Source organism: Phoenix dactylifera, chromosome 5, assembly GCF_051530095.1.
Source record: "Phoenix dactylifera cultivar Ajwa chromosome 5, Ajwa_hap1_PhDact_Kaust_v1.1, whole genome shotgun sequence".
Classification (NCBI taxonomy): Eukaryota; Viridiplantae; Streptophyta; class Magnoliopsida; order Arecales; family Arecaceae; genus Phoenix; species Phoenix dactylifera.
Genome location: NC_143194.1, coordinates 9,492,895 through 9,511,058, shown reverse-complemented (window position 1 = coordinate 9,511,058; position 18,164 = coordinate 9,492,895). Strand labels below are relative to the sequence as shown.

At 37.9% G+C, this 18,164-nt stretch overlaps 1 protein-coding gene and 1 pseudogene across 2 annotated transcripts; both read right to left on the bottom strand.

Moving 5' to 3' along the window:
* Positions 1 to 867: 867 nt before the first annotated feature.
* Positions 868 to 5,978, bottom strand: LOC103722731 (acireductone dioxygenase 1-like; annotated as a pseudogene). Its single transcript, XR_015986961.2, has 5 exons — positions 5,575 to 5,978; positions 5,394 to 5,481; positions 3,212 to 3,303; positions 2,820 to 3,059; positions 868 to 1,267 (listed from the first exon to the last, which is right to left on the bottom strand). The product of XR_015986961.2 is annotated as an acireductone dioxygenase 1-like (transcript).
* A 148-nt stretch (positions 5,979 to 6,126) lies between these two features.
* On the bottom strand, positions 6,127 to 17,955 carry LOC103722732 (ETO1-like protein 1). The gene is made up of 5 exons (XM_008813396.5): positions 17,037 to 17,955; positions 15,201 to 16,922; positions 14,805 to 15,096; positions 8,906 to 9,215; positions 6,127 to 6,498 (listed from the first exon to the last, which is right to left on the bottom strand). Exons 1-5 carry the CDS (start codon positions 17,162 to 17,164, stop codon positions 6,278 to 6,280), a joined length of 2,673 nt encoding a protein of 890 aa, XP_008811618.2. The 5' UTR covers positions 17,165 to 17,955; the 3' UTR covers positions 6,127 to 6,277.
* Between the last annotated feature and the right edge of the window lie 209 nt (positions 17,956 to 18,164).

The window sequence follows — 18,164 nt, the reverse complement described above, 5'->3', positions numbered from 1 at the left end:
ATCTTTGCGTTGCATCGAGATGGGTTGGATTAGATCAAATTAGGCCATGAAGAGTAGGTTATGGATGATTGAATTGGATTGAGTCATAAGATTCAACTCATGGATAAGGTGGAAATCCTAAATCAAAGTCGAATTGGCTCAGGTATAGATTTTAACCATATGCGTGCCTCCCAACCCTCCCATCCTAGTTCCCATAAATATAAGTTAAATTAATGAATATTAAAGTCAGTTAACGACGAACGGAACAAATGAATTAAAGGATTAAATGTACATGTAACAAATTTACTAATGGTGTTTGATCCTCATGGTCAATTTATGCGTAAGTTTATGTACACACCACCCATAGAAAGCACTTATACCAAAATGTCCATTTATTTTTATGGTGACTACTAAGTTATCCCTTAATGGGGTCCTCGCATGTATAAACTTTGGTTACACTCATAAGTTCAATTTTTCAACTGCTTAGTGACTCACTTGAGTTAGCAATATGCTTCATTTATATGTGTGAACTCTGCTAATGGAAATTGCCACTGAAAATTGACTACTTACTAGTGGAAATTGATATACTTGTATTCCCATCAAGCTGCCATCCTCTACTTTATATAAGGATCTCGCAGCGGGGCATTCATAAAGACCTTCAATTGAACATCTACACTAACCATATATACTTTCACTTGATTGAATGGTCGAACCAGGGTGTTTTGTTTGGTAGGCATGCTAGATTGTGGAAGATGTGAATGAAAACTTTCAATGTAGTTCAGATGGGCAATCATCTTACAAACATATTACTAATGTGCAAGCCAAGGTAGAAGCACAGTCACAGTGGAACATGCCAAGATATGAAAATGAACAAGAATTAAATGATCATCTAGAATATAAATAATTGCATCAAATATACTCTACATATATTATATCTTTAATAGACTTTCAATAAGACAAGAAAAAAAAAAAGATGACATGGTGGATTCCTAAACCACTAGCTTTGGCTGGATATCATATCAAGAAGTTATTTGCTTGATAGCAAGAATTCTAGATTTGTCCTCAGGAAGTATCATTATTAGCATATGTATTCCATGATCCAGGCCAAGACTCTCATCTCTGAGAAGATCATAGCTAGTCATAGAAGGTAATATGCAAACTAATGTGCCTCAAGAGCAACACCAGGATTGTCGAACAAATTCTTGATACATCCTTGCCTTGCTGGATGGTCCTCCTGGGGGCTGTTGTAAGCAGTTCGAATAGGTTCTCCAGCAAACAACCTCATTACCTGCATATATACCACAAGACATGAGTCCATGTACAAGGATTCGAGCAGAAACAAAGGGTTGCACCATTCTACCAACAAATCCTGTTCAATTTTAAATTATTATGGTAACAAAGGTTCAACCAATTCTACCAAGAAATTCCGTTCGAGCGAGTCTTCAAACAAAGGTAGCTCTTCCAATACTTAAAATGCATAGCAGTAACATTCAAATTTTCCTGTCCTTCACTGTACAACAGTATTATGAGCTTGATAAGCAGAGAATTATTAGATGGCCTCACTTTTGAGAACTATCTGTACTAGCATCTAAATAGGACACTTCGCTGCTCATAGCTAGTCTAGTATGAATCTCTGATTATAAGAGTTTACAGTTATTCTAGAATTTTCATTAAAAGTTTTCTCCACTAGGAGCTCTCTTTTTTTTTCTATTCTGAATCAAAGAATTAGAAATTTTCTGCGAATTTTATGTATTACTCTGCAAGTTCTCTCCAGCGAGATGTCACCAGTATAAAAATAAAAATAAAAAAAAGAAGCCAATGCCTTTACTTTTAGCCAATCTACAAAACTCTTAACAACAGAAAACTATCCCTTTCTAATATAGAAAAATATCCTGAACACCATTTCTAGTAATAGTGACTGAATAAAACAAAGATGACATAGAGGTTCCCCATTGTACTTATATAACGTTGAATAAGCAATTAATGAATTCGATAATAATTTATCGTTATCAATAGTGAGATGTTTCCAGTATAAAAATGAAAGAAAATGAAGATAATATCTTTACTTTTATCAAATCTGCAAATCTTTTAGAAAGCTATCCTTTTTGAGATGGAAAACTATCCTGAACACCACTGCTAGTAAACAGTGACAGAATAAAACAAGGATGACAAAAAAGGTACCTGTTGTAGTAAAACAAGTTGAGTGAGCAATTGATGAATGTGATAAACAAATTATAGTTATCGGACATTGCTCTTCATGTAGAGCAAGAAAGCACAGATACTTCAAATCACATCCTATGTTCATATTCGATACATATCAGATACCGATGCAAATCATATACTTCTCAAATGCATGTCTGATACTTCCCTGATATCTCCAAATATGAGGAGAGGGTGTGTGATTTCTTTTTTAATGCAACATCTTAATGACAAATGGCTAAGTTTGTAGATTCTGATGTTAATATTAAAATATGAATTATGGAGTGCGAGTCTATGGATTGGATTGATGATTAGCGATGAATTTGTGAAAGCTGATGCTAACATCTAAAAATGGACTATGCTATTTTAATGACTATATGCAAAGTATGCACTCACACATATGTATGTACGTACATATGCGAACGTGTGTGTGTGTGTGTCCATATATTCGTCAAAGCATCCTAGCCGTATTGCGTAGTACTTTTTCAACATCCCTATTGATTCAACATTTGGCGCTGTATCTGTGCTTCATAGTTGTAGAGTAAGAATGAATTAAAGTGTAAAGTCTGCCACTTTTTCTTTAGGTTCCTAGCAGTTCACATGATTCTTGATTCACATTAGAGGGTATAGTTGGCCATTACCTCTACATAGTTTGAAGTATCCAATGTAAAGGGAGGGTAGATTCCAGCAGGCAACACAATCATGTCCCCTTCCTTGATCCAAATTCATATCCAGCGATCCTCTCTGTCCTGCACATCAAAGTACCCACTTCCTTCCAAACAATAACGGATCTCTTCATCAGCATGGATGTGTTCTCAGTAGAAGTTCTTCAATTTCTCCTCATAGTTCTCAACTTTTCCAGGGCATAACTCCAGAAGGTCCTCGGATGAACAATATGATGAAAATGTTGGAATGGTGCAGTACTTGATTGTGCGTCCAAGTTTGTGCGTGTCTTTTTGCTTCCAACTTAATGGTTGCAACTAACATGAGCTGCTTATCATGCAATAGAGAGAGAGGGAGAGAAAATTCATACCATATAGTTGTATCCTCTGCTTTCTCGAATTTTCTTCAGTTCATCATTCTCAAAGTCTCGGGGATCCAAATGCCAATATAAAACTCCAAGCTCTGCAGGAAATAGATACCATAATCTCAGTAGTGGAGAGCTTTGTGCCATCAAAACTCCAGAAGTAACAAAATGAGCCTGCCATGTGTGAAATATTGCACGGAAGAAATATGTATTTCAGTCTTCAAAAATTGATTCATTAATTAATGAAAGTCTAAGTCAACTCCCAGCATGTTCATCCAAATATGTTCTAATGCAGGGTTTCATACAAACTCCAATATTTACTTCTTAGATTAAGATAAAAGTTGGAGATTTCAGTTATGAATCTTCTGATATGAGGCCTAGTATTTTCAACAAAAATGATAATTCCTAACATTCGGCTTCAGCTACCTTAAGAATTCAGAAAAGATAAGACAATAAAATATAATAAAGGAATACGATATTTCTGTTCTGTGTTCAGCTTTTAATAACCAGGATCATTGATTTATAAGCTGCTGGTGGTCAAAAACTATGTTTATACCATCAATCCCTTTAGCATGCATCTATCCTATTATTCTTGTTTTAAATAATGCATCTACCCTATTACTTTGGAATTTTTGGTTCCACTTAAAACAAAGTCCTTTCAAGGGAGACTTGTATAATTAATATAATCCACAAATTTTTCAATATAAAGTTTCTTCATATTTTTTGTCCTTGCATTAATCCACTTAATATGTGGCATATACGTGTTATATCTCAGTTACAATCTACACCATTTTGCTTCTGTATAATGTCCTCAAGAGGCTTGTCATCTTTTCTATTGTGAAGTTGTCCTGAACAGATGGGATAAGCTCGTAAAATGCTATTAGCTTTTATATGAATGGGATTTCTTCTATAACAAAAATGAGTTAATATGCATATGCATCTATATATGTGTGTGTGTGTGTGTGTGTGTGTGGATGCATGTATGTAAATGCATGAATACATACATGCATCCGTACATGCATACACGCATTACATGCATACACACACAAACCCTTGTAGGTACATACATCACCTTTAATTATAAAATTGTTGAAACATTACCTGCACTCAAGTAGTTTTCATGTACGTATTAGAATGGGCAAACCAATGATGAACTATAGTTTGGCCTTACAATAGCCCAATCCCATAGGTTATATTTACGAAAAAGTAGAACAGAAAATCTTTGTTAGGTATAGCTGTTTCAACTAGAAGGAGACCATTACAGATTGTTTTTTTGTGAAAATTGGTTGCTACTGCAACCCCAGAACCTTCCTTTTCTGCACAGAGGGAAAAAATTCATAGTATCCTCTTAGAAAAGATTACACCATCAGATATCCCAATATGCCTTCTAACTTTAGCACCAAATCCTTTATTCTCTCAAAGATCAGAAAGGAAGAATTTCTGAGCTTTCAAGAGATTGCTTCAGCTCAGAGAGTTCTGTTAGGTCTGTGAGAAGATACCAAAGTGTCTGAAACCAGCAACACATAAAGCATAGGAGAAAGGGTCCAAGACCTTCCATAGAAAACATAAAGGTACTCTCTTGAAGAGAAAATAATATGCATATAAAAACATTACTAGTAACGAATTAGTCATTGCAACAAACAAGCAAGGGGCATATAGACCAACTTGTAACAGAGGGATAAAAGGGTGCATCGGATGCCGACAAAGTGCAGGTTGAGGCGAAAAAAAAAAAGAAGCACAAATATATTAGAAGAATCTGTAGGACGAGATTTGTGGACCACAACCACATGTTTGCATTTTCGTAGTTCCATAGTATTCAGAAATTCTACTCAAGTAATCTCAAAATCAAGTGCTGCGGGATATTTATGTTTAAAATTAGAACCATATAGATCAAAGAATACTGCAAAAAATGACATTCAAATCATAGATAAATCTCCATATGCACCAAAGTTTTACTGCTCATATTCTACCTTCTTAGGAGACACAGTTTGCAACAAAAACCACAGTATAATTGAAACATAGGCCTTAAAGCCAAACACCAATTAGATCCTGATATACCACAACCACACGTTCTCTCCATACCAACAACTTTAGCATCCAATCAATGTTATTTCTGATGGAATTCCATATGTAGCATGCAAATGCATAAGATAAAAAACATGTAGAGAGAGAGAGATCAGACAAGTACCTTCAAGCTTGCTCAGGGTTACAAACTCTTTAGGGTTCCGATGGTGTGGAAGCCTCTGGTCCTCGTCGCTCTCATCTATTAACCAGGCCTAATCATGAGAGTAAGTAATACAAATCCAGTATTAGATCATATGGTGCTTGTAAAAGACAAGCTTTTGGATCCAAAGGGGACAAATTTTCACCTCCAAAGCCATGGGATGGTGTTTCTTTGCCAATCAAGCTATTCTCAATTTCTGAATCTCTTGTTAGATGTGATCCTGTATATAAGGAGGGGTGGGGGGCAGGAAATTCCTTGTAGATGCTTCTCATGCCACGTGTGATCCAGTGGTTTTTGGCATTCCTTGCCTATAAACAAACACCATATCAATGAAATATCATTCCTGTCCTTATCTTTAAATACAAAGTATTGCTTCTCTTTATTCCTCTGATGACTCCAACAAACAGATTGGATACTGATCCCTGAACCGCCAGGGCTTCTCTAGAAGCCTGATAGAGGTCTTCTTTTCTTCTCCCCTGGAGCATTGCTTTGGTACAAGAGTTGGGCCTCAAAGCATTTCGATAGATGCAGAGAATCCTCAAGTATTACTGATATATGGCTTAAATGCTTATCATCAAATTCCAAATCCTTGCCTAGAGCTAGTGTACATACAATGGATAGAATAGTTCATTCCCACTTCCCACAATGCCCCTCAACATTGCCCCTATAAACTTGCATTTCATTCACACATCAAAACTTCTGGAGACAACCACATATATATGAGATAATTTATTCGTACAAACAGATTGCACAGGAAAAAAGGGTGACAAAAATAGAAGGAAAAATACAGAACCTAAGATTGACTATGAGGGGTAATTGATCTGGTGTAGTTTACAGTTTACACAGTATCATGGCTCTTGGCTGTTAACCCGGTTGTGAAGCTCCAGCATCTCTTGGTGGTTAGGGTCTACAGAAAGGGCAGCCCTGCAATCACGAAGAGCACTGGGAACATCCCCAATGTGCTCATAAAAGGCAGCTCGCAGATGGAGCAGGTGGACATCAGCTTTGAAGGCTATTGCTCTTGTCAGCTCTTCTATCGCCTCTTTCTCCTTATGGCCATCCATCAAGACTGTTGGTAACAAAACATATCCACTTCCATGTCAATACACAAAACATAACATGCAAAAGAGGAAATTAGTAATGTAGAGAGAAAAAACAGTTATTATTCCTTTCAGGTACACAGGTGGGATTCAGACCATGGTGCTTATGTTAAAACAACCAAATCCATCAAATTTGCTCTTCAGCAGGTACACTGAGGAAAAATAGTTTTCATTGAACACCAAAACAATTGCTATGAGGTTTTCTGAGATTTATGTCAGCTATTTGATCTTAATGGACTGCTTTAGGTATATTTTCATTGGTATCAAGTTTCTGACATGGATCTAGTGACAATGCTCGCTGCATTGGCCTTTACTGGAGATTTGATCAGTAAGATAATTCAGTTCATGCAGAAGGCAAAACAGCCAGGGTGCAAACCAAGCACAAGCATGTACCCCAAAAAATAGGGTTTTCAGTTCAATCTATTTTGAGAAGATCTGGCCCGATTTCGAACCAATGTATATCAGCTCTTGATTGCTTCGTAAGGTTGTTTGGCATCACGCTGAACTCCAAATGTGATGCCCTTTAATTATGGATCGAACCAATGTTAAGTCCCGGTGGGATAGGGGCATCCCGGTTGGATAAGGGCATCCAGGTGGGATAGGGTCATCCCAGCTGTCTTATTCCATTTCTATGAGAAAATGGGACTCGGAAGCAGGACTCCAAATCCCAACCATGCAGGGAAAGAAGAAAGAGGACAAAAAAGGAGGAAAAAAGGAAAAAAAGGCGGAAAAAAGAAAAGAAGGAAAGAAGAACAATAAAGGATGGAATTAAAGAGAAAAAAGAAAAAAAAGTTTGAAATAGTTAATAAATAGTAGTGAGTGCTCGCTCTTTCTTTATGGGGCACATCTCCTATTCCTTCAGAAAAAAAAGTCAGTACCTAAAGGAAGGAAGGAAGATGAAAAGAAAGAAAGAAAAAAGAAACAAAGGAAGGAAAAAGAAAGGAAAGAAAGAAGGAAGAAAAGAAAGAAAGGAAAAAGAAACAAATGAAGAAAGAAAGAAGAAAGGAAAGAAGAGGGTAGAGAGATGGAGCATACCTATGGGGACGCCCCATTAGGAAGGCCACCGAGGCTGGGTAGGGCAACAGGGCATTCCGTTCCATAAAGAAATCAAAATATGGAGAAACCGGGACACCCCATCCCACAAGATTTAAAACCATAGTTGGAATAATATGAAGAGACTCTGGAAAAACTAAACAAAGCGGTAATTTAAAATTTTTTCAATATTTTATTTTGTCCAATTGCCCAGATTTTTTTAATGAACTAGGAAATGCACCAAAATTTATTCAGAAAACTTCTTATATAGATGAGATGGTGAACCTGCAATCTTGTCTAATATGCTTCACTAAGCTGTCATTTTCCTAGTTAGGGTACCACCACATTTATGTTAATCACATGTCAGACAAATGAGTTCATTTTGAGAGCTAGTAGTTCGATTGTGTGCAATTGTTTTGTTTCTTTTCCTCCTATTAAGAACTTAACTACATAGTGTGTTTATCATAGATGGGAGTAGTTATAGAAGTGGAAAAAGGCAAAAGCAATGCGAAGCTCAATCTTGTCTCCCATTTTCAATAACATTTTCTCAGTTTTGACAATGTTACATGCCATCAAAGTCAGACTCAATTTTTTTGCATTATATATAGTAGATAAATTTATATTTAGCGTAGCCATATAAATAAGAGTTTTGATACGCGAACCAATGCAAGTTCCCAAATCCAAAATGGCACGATGAGATTGATGCATCCTACTGGGGATTGTGCAATTGACAAATGGTTGGACCATTCATGGGGCACCATATTGGAGCCATTTTGGATTTAGAAACCAGGTTGCAAGCTGCATTTTAGTTTTTTCCAGTGTTTTAGGATGTGATTCATGCAATGGCATATGCAAATACAGCATGGTGGTCACACAGCATTGGGGCTAGGCCACATAGTGAGCCGTTAGGCACCTACATAGGGCCAAGCAACTATTTTATGCAGCTTGAGCATATAAATTGTCACAAAAATGGACGATAAATTACTTTGTGAAGGAAAGAAGACGATTGTTTTTTGAGTGTCTTTTTTGAAAATTAGTACCTTAAATAACACATATCTTGTTCATTAGGTTAGAAGTAATTTATCCCTGTTGGTTGATTTTTGGCTATTCATCATTTGATAAACTTGTTCATTGCTTTAGTACAACTGAAATGAGCATAGTTCATACAAAGATATTATTTTTTTTTAGGTTAACATGTCATGCTATACTAGAATAAGCTCTCAAATAAGTATAAATATATATAAATATAAATGCATGAATAGCTTCCCAACTTTTGGAGTCAGATGAGATTACTGGGAAACACTAGCACAAGTTAGAGTGGTAAGATAATGGAAAGGATCTAACCTGCAGCACGGTATCTGTAAGGGTAGACTCGTAGAGGATCCAATTTGGTCACCATCTGTAAATCAGCCATTGTAAGTTCACGATCACAGTACTCTGACCTCTTCTCATAAGCTGATGCATTATTTCTGGCCTTCTCTATTAATTTGGTCATTTCCTCGTATGCAGCATTCCTGTCAGTCTTTAGGAAATGGACTCGAGCAAGTCCCTGATGAGCTCGAGTGTGCCGGATGTTTAGGGCACTCATGTAACACTCTGCTGCCAGGTCTAGTTTCCCACAGTCAACATAAACACTTCCAAGATTGTTCAAGGCCTGTACAGTGGAGTTTAGAAATGTTGTCACCAATCAAACATTAATTAATAAGATAGCCACAACATTCCAAAAAAAGAGAATTGTAAATGCCAACTTCAGCGATGCTCATTTGCTTATTCATGAATACAAGAGTAATTTTAGAGAAGTCAGGTCAAGTCCAATGAATCGTATATTCCAAAATATAAGAAAAAACAGTTTGTCATCTCACAGTCTTATACATTGATTTCACAACTTAGCACTCATTAATAAAACCTAGCAAAACTGGTTTTACTTCGGAACAGTGCAACCACTTGTAAGACATATCTCTCTAGATTTTATTAGAAAATGAGATGATGATGATGATAATGATGATGCTATCAATTAAGAAATATGACATTATATGTTAGGTTACTTGGATTCTTCTTTAAAGATCATAAGCCTGCATGTTCGTATCGATGATCTTTAAGTTTCATTCATGAAAAGAATTAATTGGTTATCTCATGCCTAAAGAATTCCAGTCTAGTGATCAGTTGTCATTCAATCTAACATTTCTATCCGTTAGTGAGTAAATACGTCCAGAAGGCCTATAAGTGATTGCCACGCCTGTTCCAGGGCTATACTCATAATACATTCTAAAATGGAAGAACAATTTGTAATTATAGCATTGTTTTCAGAAAATCAATCTTAGTTCAATCATAAACTTTACAGTTTTATCACTTTTTGGATACTTGCGCGGTCCTTAACAGAAATCACATATAGAACCTAATATTATCTATTATAGGCTTCCTCAATTATCCTACATCCTTAGAATTCTCTGCACTCAACTTCCTGACTCCCAAAACCACATTTGGTCTAAAACTTGTTCTTGAATCAAGCTTCTAAGTGTTGTCTACAGATCTGTCGAGTTCTCCTGAAATGTGTAAAACTTCAACCTATCCAAAAGCACCCATCATTACAATACAATATATAGGAACAAAAAAATAGAAATATAGAAAAGTTCTTCGAGTAATACTAAATTGATTAATCAATGGTTATTCTGATTATGATAGCTCACTCATGAAATATAACACTTAATATAAAAAGAGAAAAAGGCATAACATTCATTGTTCAGCCCCTTAAAATCTTTGGCACTTAAATTGTTTGTTTGTTTCTTTCTTTTCATAAAAACAATTGGTTACTTTCAAGCAAGGTTGGCAAAACTGTCCCAAACCGCCTGGCTCGAGACGTCCCGAGCTCTACCGGCTGTGAACCGGAACGGTTCCGGCGACGGAAATGAGACCGGCGCCAGAGGGAGAGAAGACGAAGGAAAAAAGAAAGAGAGTGAGAGCAGGGGAGGAAGTAAAAGAGAGGAAGGTCGAGGCCGGCCGGGGAGACGCCGCACAGAGGAGGGAGCCACAGAAAAGGGGTTCACTCTGATCTCCTGTTTTGTTCGAAACAGGGGCTGGAGGGGGCCCTTTTATTTTTGGAGAATTTTAAGAGAGTCGGCAAACTCATTGCCAACTTTACTTAATTTTTTTTAATAAAAAAAAATTAAGTAAAGTTGGCAATTGGTTTGCCGACTTTCACTTAAAAAACTCAAAAATAGAAGGCCCCCCTCCGACCGTTGTTTCGAACGAAACAAGGATTGGAGGGAGCCCTTCTTTTGTGGCTTCCCGGCAGCTCTCCGGCCTCCGCCTCCTCTGCAGGGCGCCTCTTCGGCCTCTGCCTCCTCTGCAGAGCGGCTCTTCGGCCTCCACCTCCTCCGCACGGTAGCTCTCCAGCCCTCCATGGCCTTCCCCTTCTCTCTCTCGTTTTCTCTCCCCCGCCTCTTCTACTGTGTCGGTATAGATACAGCATGGCACAGTGCAGGCCCATACCAATTTGTCCCGCCGGGCAACCAGTACGGTGCCCGGTACCGGTTCTGTCGACCCTGCTTTCAAGTGCCATCATTTGCATTGAAGCTTCTCTTGATATGACATTCTAAAAAAGGCATATCAAGTACTCACGCATCTAGTTGATGTAAGCAGGACTCTTACTTGGGGTTCCAAAAAAAAGCATCTTGTTTCATGTCATTTTCATGAGTATAAGTGTCAATAACTCCATAAATCTTAAAGCTTAAAGTGTCCATGTAACCCTAGCTTGATTCTAAGGTCATGGAAAGTGGACAGGAGAAAATTCCTTAAATTATTCCATTATATGTGTGACAAGAAATAATTTCGCAAAATATGTAAGTATAGGTCATAAAGCCAATGGCATTTTCTACACTGTCTCCAACAATTTTAATGATGTCGCCGGCCAATACTTAGCATTTGGTGTTTCTCTCCCTAACGATTTACCAAATCCCCATATCTATCTCCTCATTTAATAGTAATGTGCAACAGCACAAGATATGCTTGTTACAGCAAAGAATGTACTACTTCAATTCCATTTTTGTTTTATATATTCTACATTCATTGTAAATTATGCAGAATTCTAGATTTCTGAGGCTTTAAAATACACTCGGACGTGACATAGCTGTTGAGAGTCTTGCATGTCCCAACACAGCTAGGAGTTATGCTTACTTGTCATAGACATAAAGACTAAATCCTCATATAGGACAAGTTAAATTATTACTAAATTGTAATCTTACTAGTCAGTTGGATGTTACCAAGTTCGCAATCTCAGTATTAGACCCTCACTGGTACCTTGTTGGTAAAGTATCAGTATGCTTCGTATAGAGGTTTCGACGTACTGACAATTGGTAAGTTTCCATACCAAGTATCAATTCAGTACCATATGGTACAATATGCCCGGTACAAGGTGCTATATACCAGCATTATGAACCTTGGATGTAAGTACTTGGTAACTAGAGTATAGCTGATGAAAGTACCTTGGTAACTAGAGTTTAAGCAGATGTCCATCAAGTTTGCAAGAGTTCAAGCAGGCTGCAAAGAGTAGTCAGTTGGACCTAGCATCCCCCTACTACTTAAATTTTGGCGGAAAGGTCAAAGAGTAGTATTGTTACCCAATTTCAAATTGGAGTTCTGAACTTAGTGGGCTTTAGTTAATTTTAGCTGCTCCAGTCTTGACCGAGTTGGGAATTCACCAGCAGTTGGTGGTGATCCCTTATCAAGTTGATCATAGATAGTGTGAACTAGTAGGTGACAACATCTTTGAGTTCGAAGAGAGCGTGTGAGCCGAGAGTTGAGTTTGATTCTGTAAATTCTTTTAATTAACAAAAGTCTTATTATTTGTCTCCAGATTTTCTTCTTATATATTCTATCTGTGTTATATTGGTGCCTGTTCAAGACAATCTTATGCATCAAAAGATCCTCCTATGTAGTGATTCTACGAAAGCAAGCCATGAATGTCTTAGCACTCTAAAAACAGTGTTCTTACATCAGCAAGAAGTTTCAACACTAGCATAGCTACTTAGAGTGTCCTGTCATAGGATACTTTAGTCAAATGTTATCACTTAAATTCTCAAATATTTCAACTGTTAAACGATATTAGCTTAAATAGGAGTAGGGCCAAGGCATGGCTATTGGCTAGGGGGGCCATGACACCCCTTCTCATGCAATCTCTATTCATGCATCTCCTATGTCCTATCAAGGATTCCCTACATGAATTATTTATAAATTTAAACAGCAATATTTTGCTAACCAAAAAAAGGCCCAAAAAATATTGAAATATAGGGATCTCCAGCTTTTTTTCCCTTTAATGGATGACGACCTGGTTCACCTTAGCTATGAGTGGGGTTTTTTTGGGACCGTTTTCAGGTGGTTCAAGGCATTCCTAAATTAGATAGGGTAACTCCAATCAGCAAACGTTATGTGATGAGTTGTTTGGTCAAGAGGTGGTCCAAATAAAATGAAAATCCTTAAATGACGTGATTATGGACAGTTAGGCTGCATATGGTTACATATTGCTTATACCAATATTCTCATATTATGTCCATCCTGAATCTTCTGTATAGGCCTTCTGTCTCCAGCTAAACCTTCTTCTGCCACTTTAAAACATGTGAGTTTTCATGGCCAATCTTACTGTACTAGGCCTTCAGTCATCCCCCTCTCTTAACAGAAAATAAGTGATGCAGAATGTTGCATTTACAACTGCACTACAATTTCAGTCATCTCTCTCTCTTAACAGAAAGTAAGTGACGCAGAATGTTGCATTTACAACTGCACTACAATTTCAGTTGTAGTACAAATGAAATCACAAGAAACGAAAATCCCCATAAATGAAAATTTAAATGGAACAAAGAACTAAACGGTAAATATTTCTTAAGTAGTTCTGCTATAACAACTATTCTTTATGATATTGGTTTTAGTAATGGACACTTTGCCATGCTTGGACAACTAAAATTCTTGCTAGGTGTCAAGACAACAATATGAAAAAGTACACGGTATTGTACAGTAATAGCTGCTAATGTGGGCACTTAGTTAATGGGATTTAAGAGTTGCAACCAAATCGAAACAATTAAAGCAATTCAGAATCAGAAAAGAGTCAGATACAAAGAAAATGAACAAAATTATGTTTTTAAAATTTCAGAATTTCAGAATATGAGATTTTAAGAGGACAGGCCTTAGCGCAATGGTGAGGTTGCTCCATCATGATCAGGATATCACAGGTTCAAAACATAAATACAACCTTTCAGTATGCCAGGGTAAGGTTGCATACATCTATTTCCCTTCAGAACACGTTAACAGGACTCATGCCAACTCAGCGAGCTTATATTATGAACCCAAGTTTGGGATAGGCAAACAAAAAAATAAAATAAAATAAACAGATGACATATCTAACATATCTAAAACCTGTCAAAGCCTGTAGTTGGATATCTTCAGTGACTATAATTGCTAGAGTTGAGAGCAGGTGTGGGAGTCAATCGAATTGTAGATGCATGAAAGTGGATACTTTAGAAACACTTCAGCAAGGAAGTGCTTAGAATGTAGAAGCAAGTTTGAGATTCTAAGAAGATTCTAAAGCAGATGTTACCCTAGGTAAAAATTCCAGCTCCTAAGTTAATGACCGTCCAAGAAAATACAATAGGCCTCTCATGCATCCTATTACTCTGATAAGACTATAGCATTAATGAAAGTGGTAGATTCCTTAACCATCAAAAAATAAAATAAACTAACATTTCTAACCTTAAACTGTAAAACTTGCTAAAAAATGTTGCCTTTTATAGCCAGCTTTTAACCTGACTTTAACCAATGTGGTTTGAGCTGAATTCCTAGGCAAGGCGACATTTAGGCTTGCCTTCAATCCTAGAAGACCACTTCATTAAATTAAACTTTCCTAATTGGTTATATAATATAGGTCTATGCAATTAAAGCACCACCATCCAATATCTCTCCATAATTAGGTAGAGTCTACATGAAATGGGAACAAGGTGCAGCTTGATATATGGAACTAGAGAAATCTGGAGCAAAAACAATTAAGTCAAGAAACAAAAACAATAACAACAACTTGAAATTCAATCAAGAAAACATTGAAGAAGAAAGAAACAAGTTGTTTAAGATTTTCAGGGATGGAGGATCAAGTGCCCATTTTACAAGGGCTTATGAAGATCCAGTGGCAGTATTTCATAGGAAAGAGCAAATGAAATATGTTAAAAAGGAGCAGGTACAAGGCGAATCCAGTAATACATACTTGACCTTTCCGAAGTCTATCGGAAGGACACTTCAAAGCATCTTCAAGAAGTGAGATCACAGTCGCAAAGGATGAAGGATCAAGGTTTGAATCTGCCAATGCATAGGCTTTCAAAAAGAAAGCCTCAAATGACCTCTGAATGGAAATTGACTCTTCTGCTTTATGTAGCCCTTCTTCAGAGTGACCAGTATCATATAAAATCCATCCTTCATATACCAGACGTTCATGTTCACTTGCTGCATGCTGGCGTGCTAGCTGCAGGCTGCGCATTGCTGCTTCGGGACAGTTCAGCCTACTCAACAAGAACCACAAATCCGAAGCAAACTTAAGTGCACAAATAACAACCTATAATACACTTGTTCTTCTTATTATCAGACTACAATATATGAAAGTTACCTAAGAAGAAGCAAAGATTGCCTGAAGTACAGTACACCTTTGGAAGAATCAGACTCAAGCATCTGATAGATAACTGAGAGAGAACCTATATCATCTACTGACGACCACCGATCATAAAGCTGCAGCCAACAATCTGCAGTTGTCCAGTGTTCCACATGCTCCCAGACAAGTGTACGCAACTGGGAAGCAGCTACACGACCTTCAAACATTCGGTACTCAGGCGACAATGTAAGAATTGTCTGGACATCACAAAGTGCTTCCCTGTAATCCTCAAGTGCCAGATAGAAACAAAACCGTAGTTCTAAGCATTCCAAGGCCAGATTGAAGCCAAGAATACGGTTAATTTCCATAAGCGCAGCTTCCATGCTTTGTTTTCTCATCAAATATGCTGCTCGAAACATGTAAGGGTAAAGAAGAGTTGGGTCCAACTCAGTCGCCTTGGTAAGATCTTCCCACTTGATATCACCATCAGAATAAAGAGATCTCTCTTGATACATCCAGCCAAGGGGGTTATAGAAAGATATCACAGAGCTTAGCATCTCATAAGACAAAAGCTTGTTACCCCTGATAGCAGCCAACCTAGCCAATCCAGCAATAGAATAGACATGCCCAGCAGCATAAGCAGCATTAAACAGGCACTCAGATTCATGATACTCTTTCCTCAAAAGCCTCACACATCCCAGTTGGTGAAAAGCCAACTGCTTCTGCCTATTATCCATTGCTGACTCTACCAACTTCTCCAGAAAGCATGCCGTAACCTCTGACCTCGGATCAGCTTTCATGGCAACTTCACTTAGCAAGCAATACAGTGAAAATGAGGCATGGCCAGCCATGATCGATCTCTGGTGTTCATTAGCATTCGAGAAGATTTTAACCACTTCCTCATCATTTAAACAATCAGGAAGTTCATGCAGGAAGACCTGCAAACATGAAGCAGCAAGAACAGCAGAGCTTTCTTCAAGTGCCAGCTCCATAAGGTCTATAGCATCTTGCCTTGAAGAAACTAGAGATGCAAGTTTCCTGCCACAAGCATCTTTAAGCCTCTCGCAACAAAATTTATTTGCGAATACTAATATTTCCAATAAAACATCTGGTGATAAATTGCTCAGATTATACGAGCAACTGAACTCACTGATTAATCTCATACCAAGCGGCGAGATGCCATTTTCAGACATATCTATGACTTCAAGATATGACTCCGCAAAGCATCCATTAAGCATGGTTTGGAATGGAGTGGACAGAGCTGCAATCTTCTGTCGATCACAGGTAATTTTTTCACCTTTTATTTGGAAACATACAGAATCGGAAACATGCGATGATGCATGGGAATTACATGTGTCAACCGTGTCAACCGTCTCAACAATCTCAACAGGAATCTCAGAAGCAATGTCCAACAATCCAAATTCTTGAAAGCACTTCCTGCAGGAGGCAAGAAGATCTGAGATTGGTTCTTCTCCCCGTTTCTCATACTTCAGCCAGGCTCCAAATATGAGTTTCTCATGAACTGTGCTTGCCTTCTCAAAAGCACAACCCAGGCTTCTCTGAAGCAATTTGACTTCTCCAAGACCCTTGAAAACCTGAAATTGGAGTAAGTACAGATTTGACCTCTCATGCGCCAGGCATGACTCGAGCTCTTCATGTATCTGAGCTAAGACTTCTACATAGTCCACAGGCTTAAAGAGAGGGAGAACCAGTGGCTCAGTTACCTTTACGAGCGATTCGCTGCGGAGCATGAAGGAAACAGATTAGTACATATTAAAATTCATGAAACGAGGAGATGAAGGGAAGAGTAAAATTAGAGTAAAAGAAAAAGGGAAAGAGATAGCATAAGCTTACATGGAAGAAGGAGAATGAAAGGAGGACTTAGAAAACTTCCCTCTTTCAACTTGAAGCCATGATTGAGGATTAAAAGTATGAAGCTTGGTTTCTTTGCAGGAGGAGTCAGAGAAGAAGAGGTTCCTCATGGAGGTTAAGAGGGAGCGAAATCCCCAAATCTCCACAGTTCCAAATGGGTCTTCTCACAAGTTTTCAAATACCATATACTAGAGAAGATAGCGAGGGAAATTGGGAGCAACAACAAACATAAGCGAAGAAAGGAGTCTCCTTTTTATCGCCAATCAAAACCTCCACCAAATTGGTACCATTTCCCACAGCAAAAACAGCTTACAGAAGACTTCATAACGGATTTCGGATTTCCTTCCTCACTTCTGAGCCATAGAACCGTATCCAGAAAAAGGAAAAGCTAGAAAAACTCAAAGAGATGGAGACTGAAACTTAAAAAAGGAGGCGTCTTTCTTCTACATACCACTCAAACCGCTTGCTGGCTTAAATCCCCACCAAGAAAGGCGCCTCCTTTCCTCTATCTTAACTCCATAGCAACAGATATAACAAGACTCTCGGGACAAAGAAGCGAAAACAATCTAAAAATTGGCTATAACACCTAAACTTTCACCCAAAAAAACCTTCAGAAATTCATCAAAAACAATTCCGAAGGAACTTGTGGGGCTCTGAGAAGGAAGAATTAGGAAGGCAAACCCGGTGAGCTCTCAGCCCCAAAGTTCGGCGCGACGATCGAAGTCTGGGGTCAAAGAGGAGGAATCCAAAGCCCTCGATCTCTCGTCTCTTTAGAAGAAAAGGGAAGGGTGTGCTTCCTCTTTCCTCCCTAAAAGCTCCTCTTTTGGGGACAGTGGGGTGGGTTGGAGCATGATTTAACTCCCATTATCATTAGCCGTTAATCCACTACCATGACTGTTATTGGATATTTTCACTTCCAACACAGTAAACTTTATTATGCTAATATTAGTTAATATACAAAAGTATTAGTTGAGGGTAAAACTTTTTTTTATTATTTTTTTTTATACATGTTGGAAGAGATACATGATATGTGTGCATATTTTGTCATAAAAAATTGCAAGCAATAGTTTTTGGCAAGTAACACTATGATTGTTTTATTTCAACCACAGT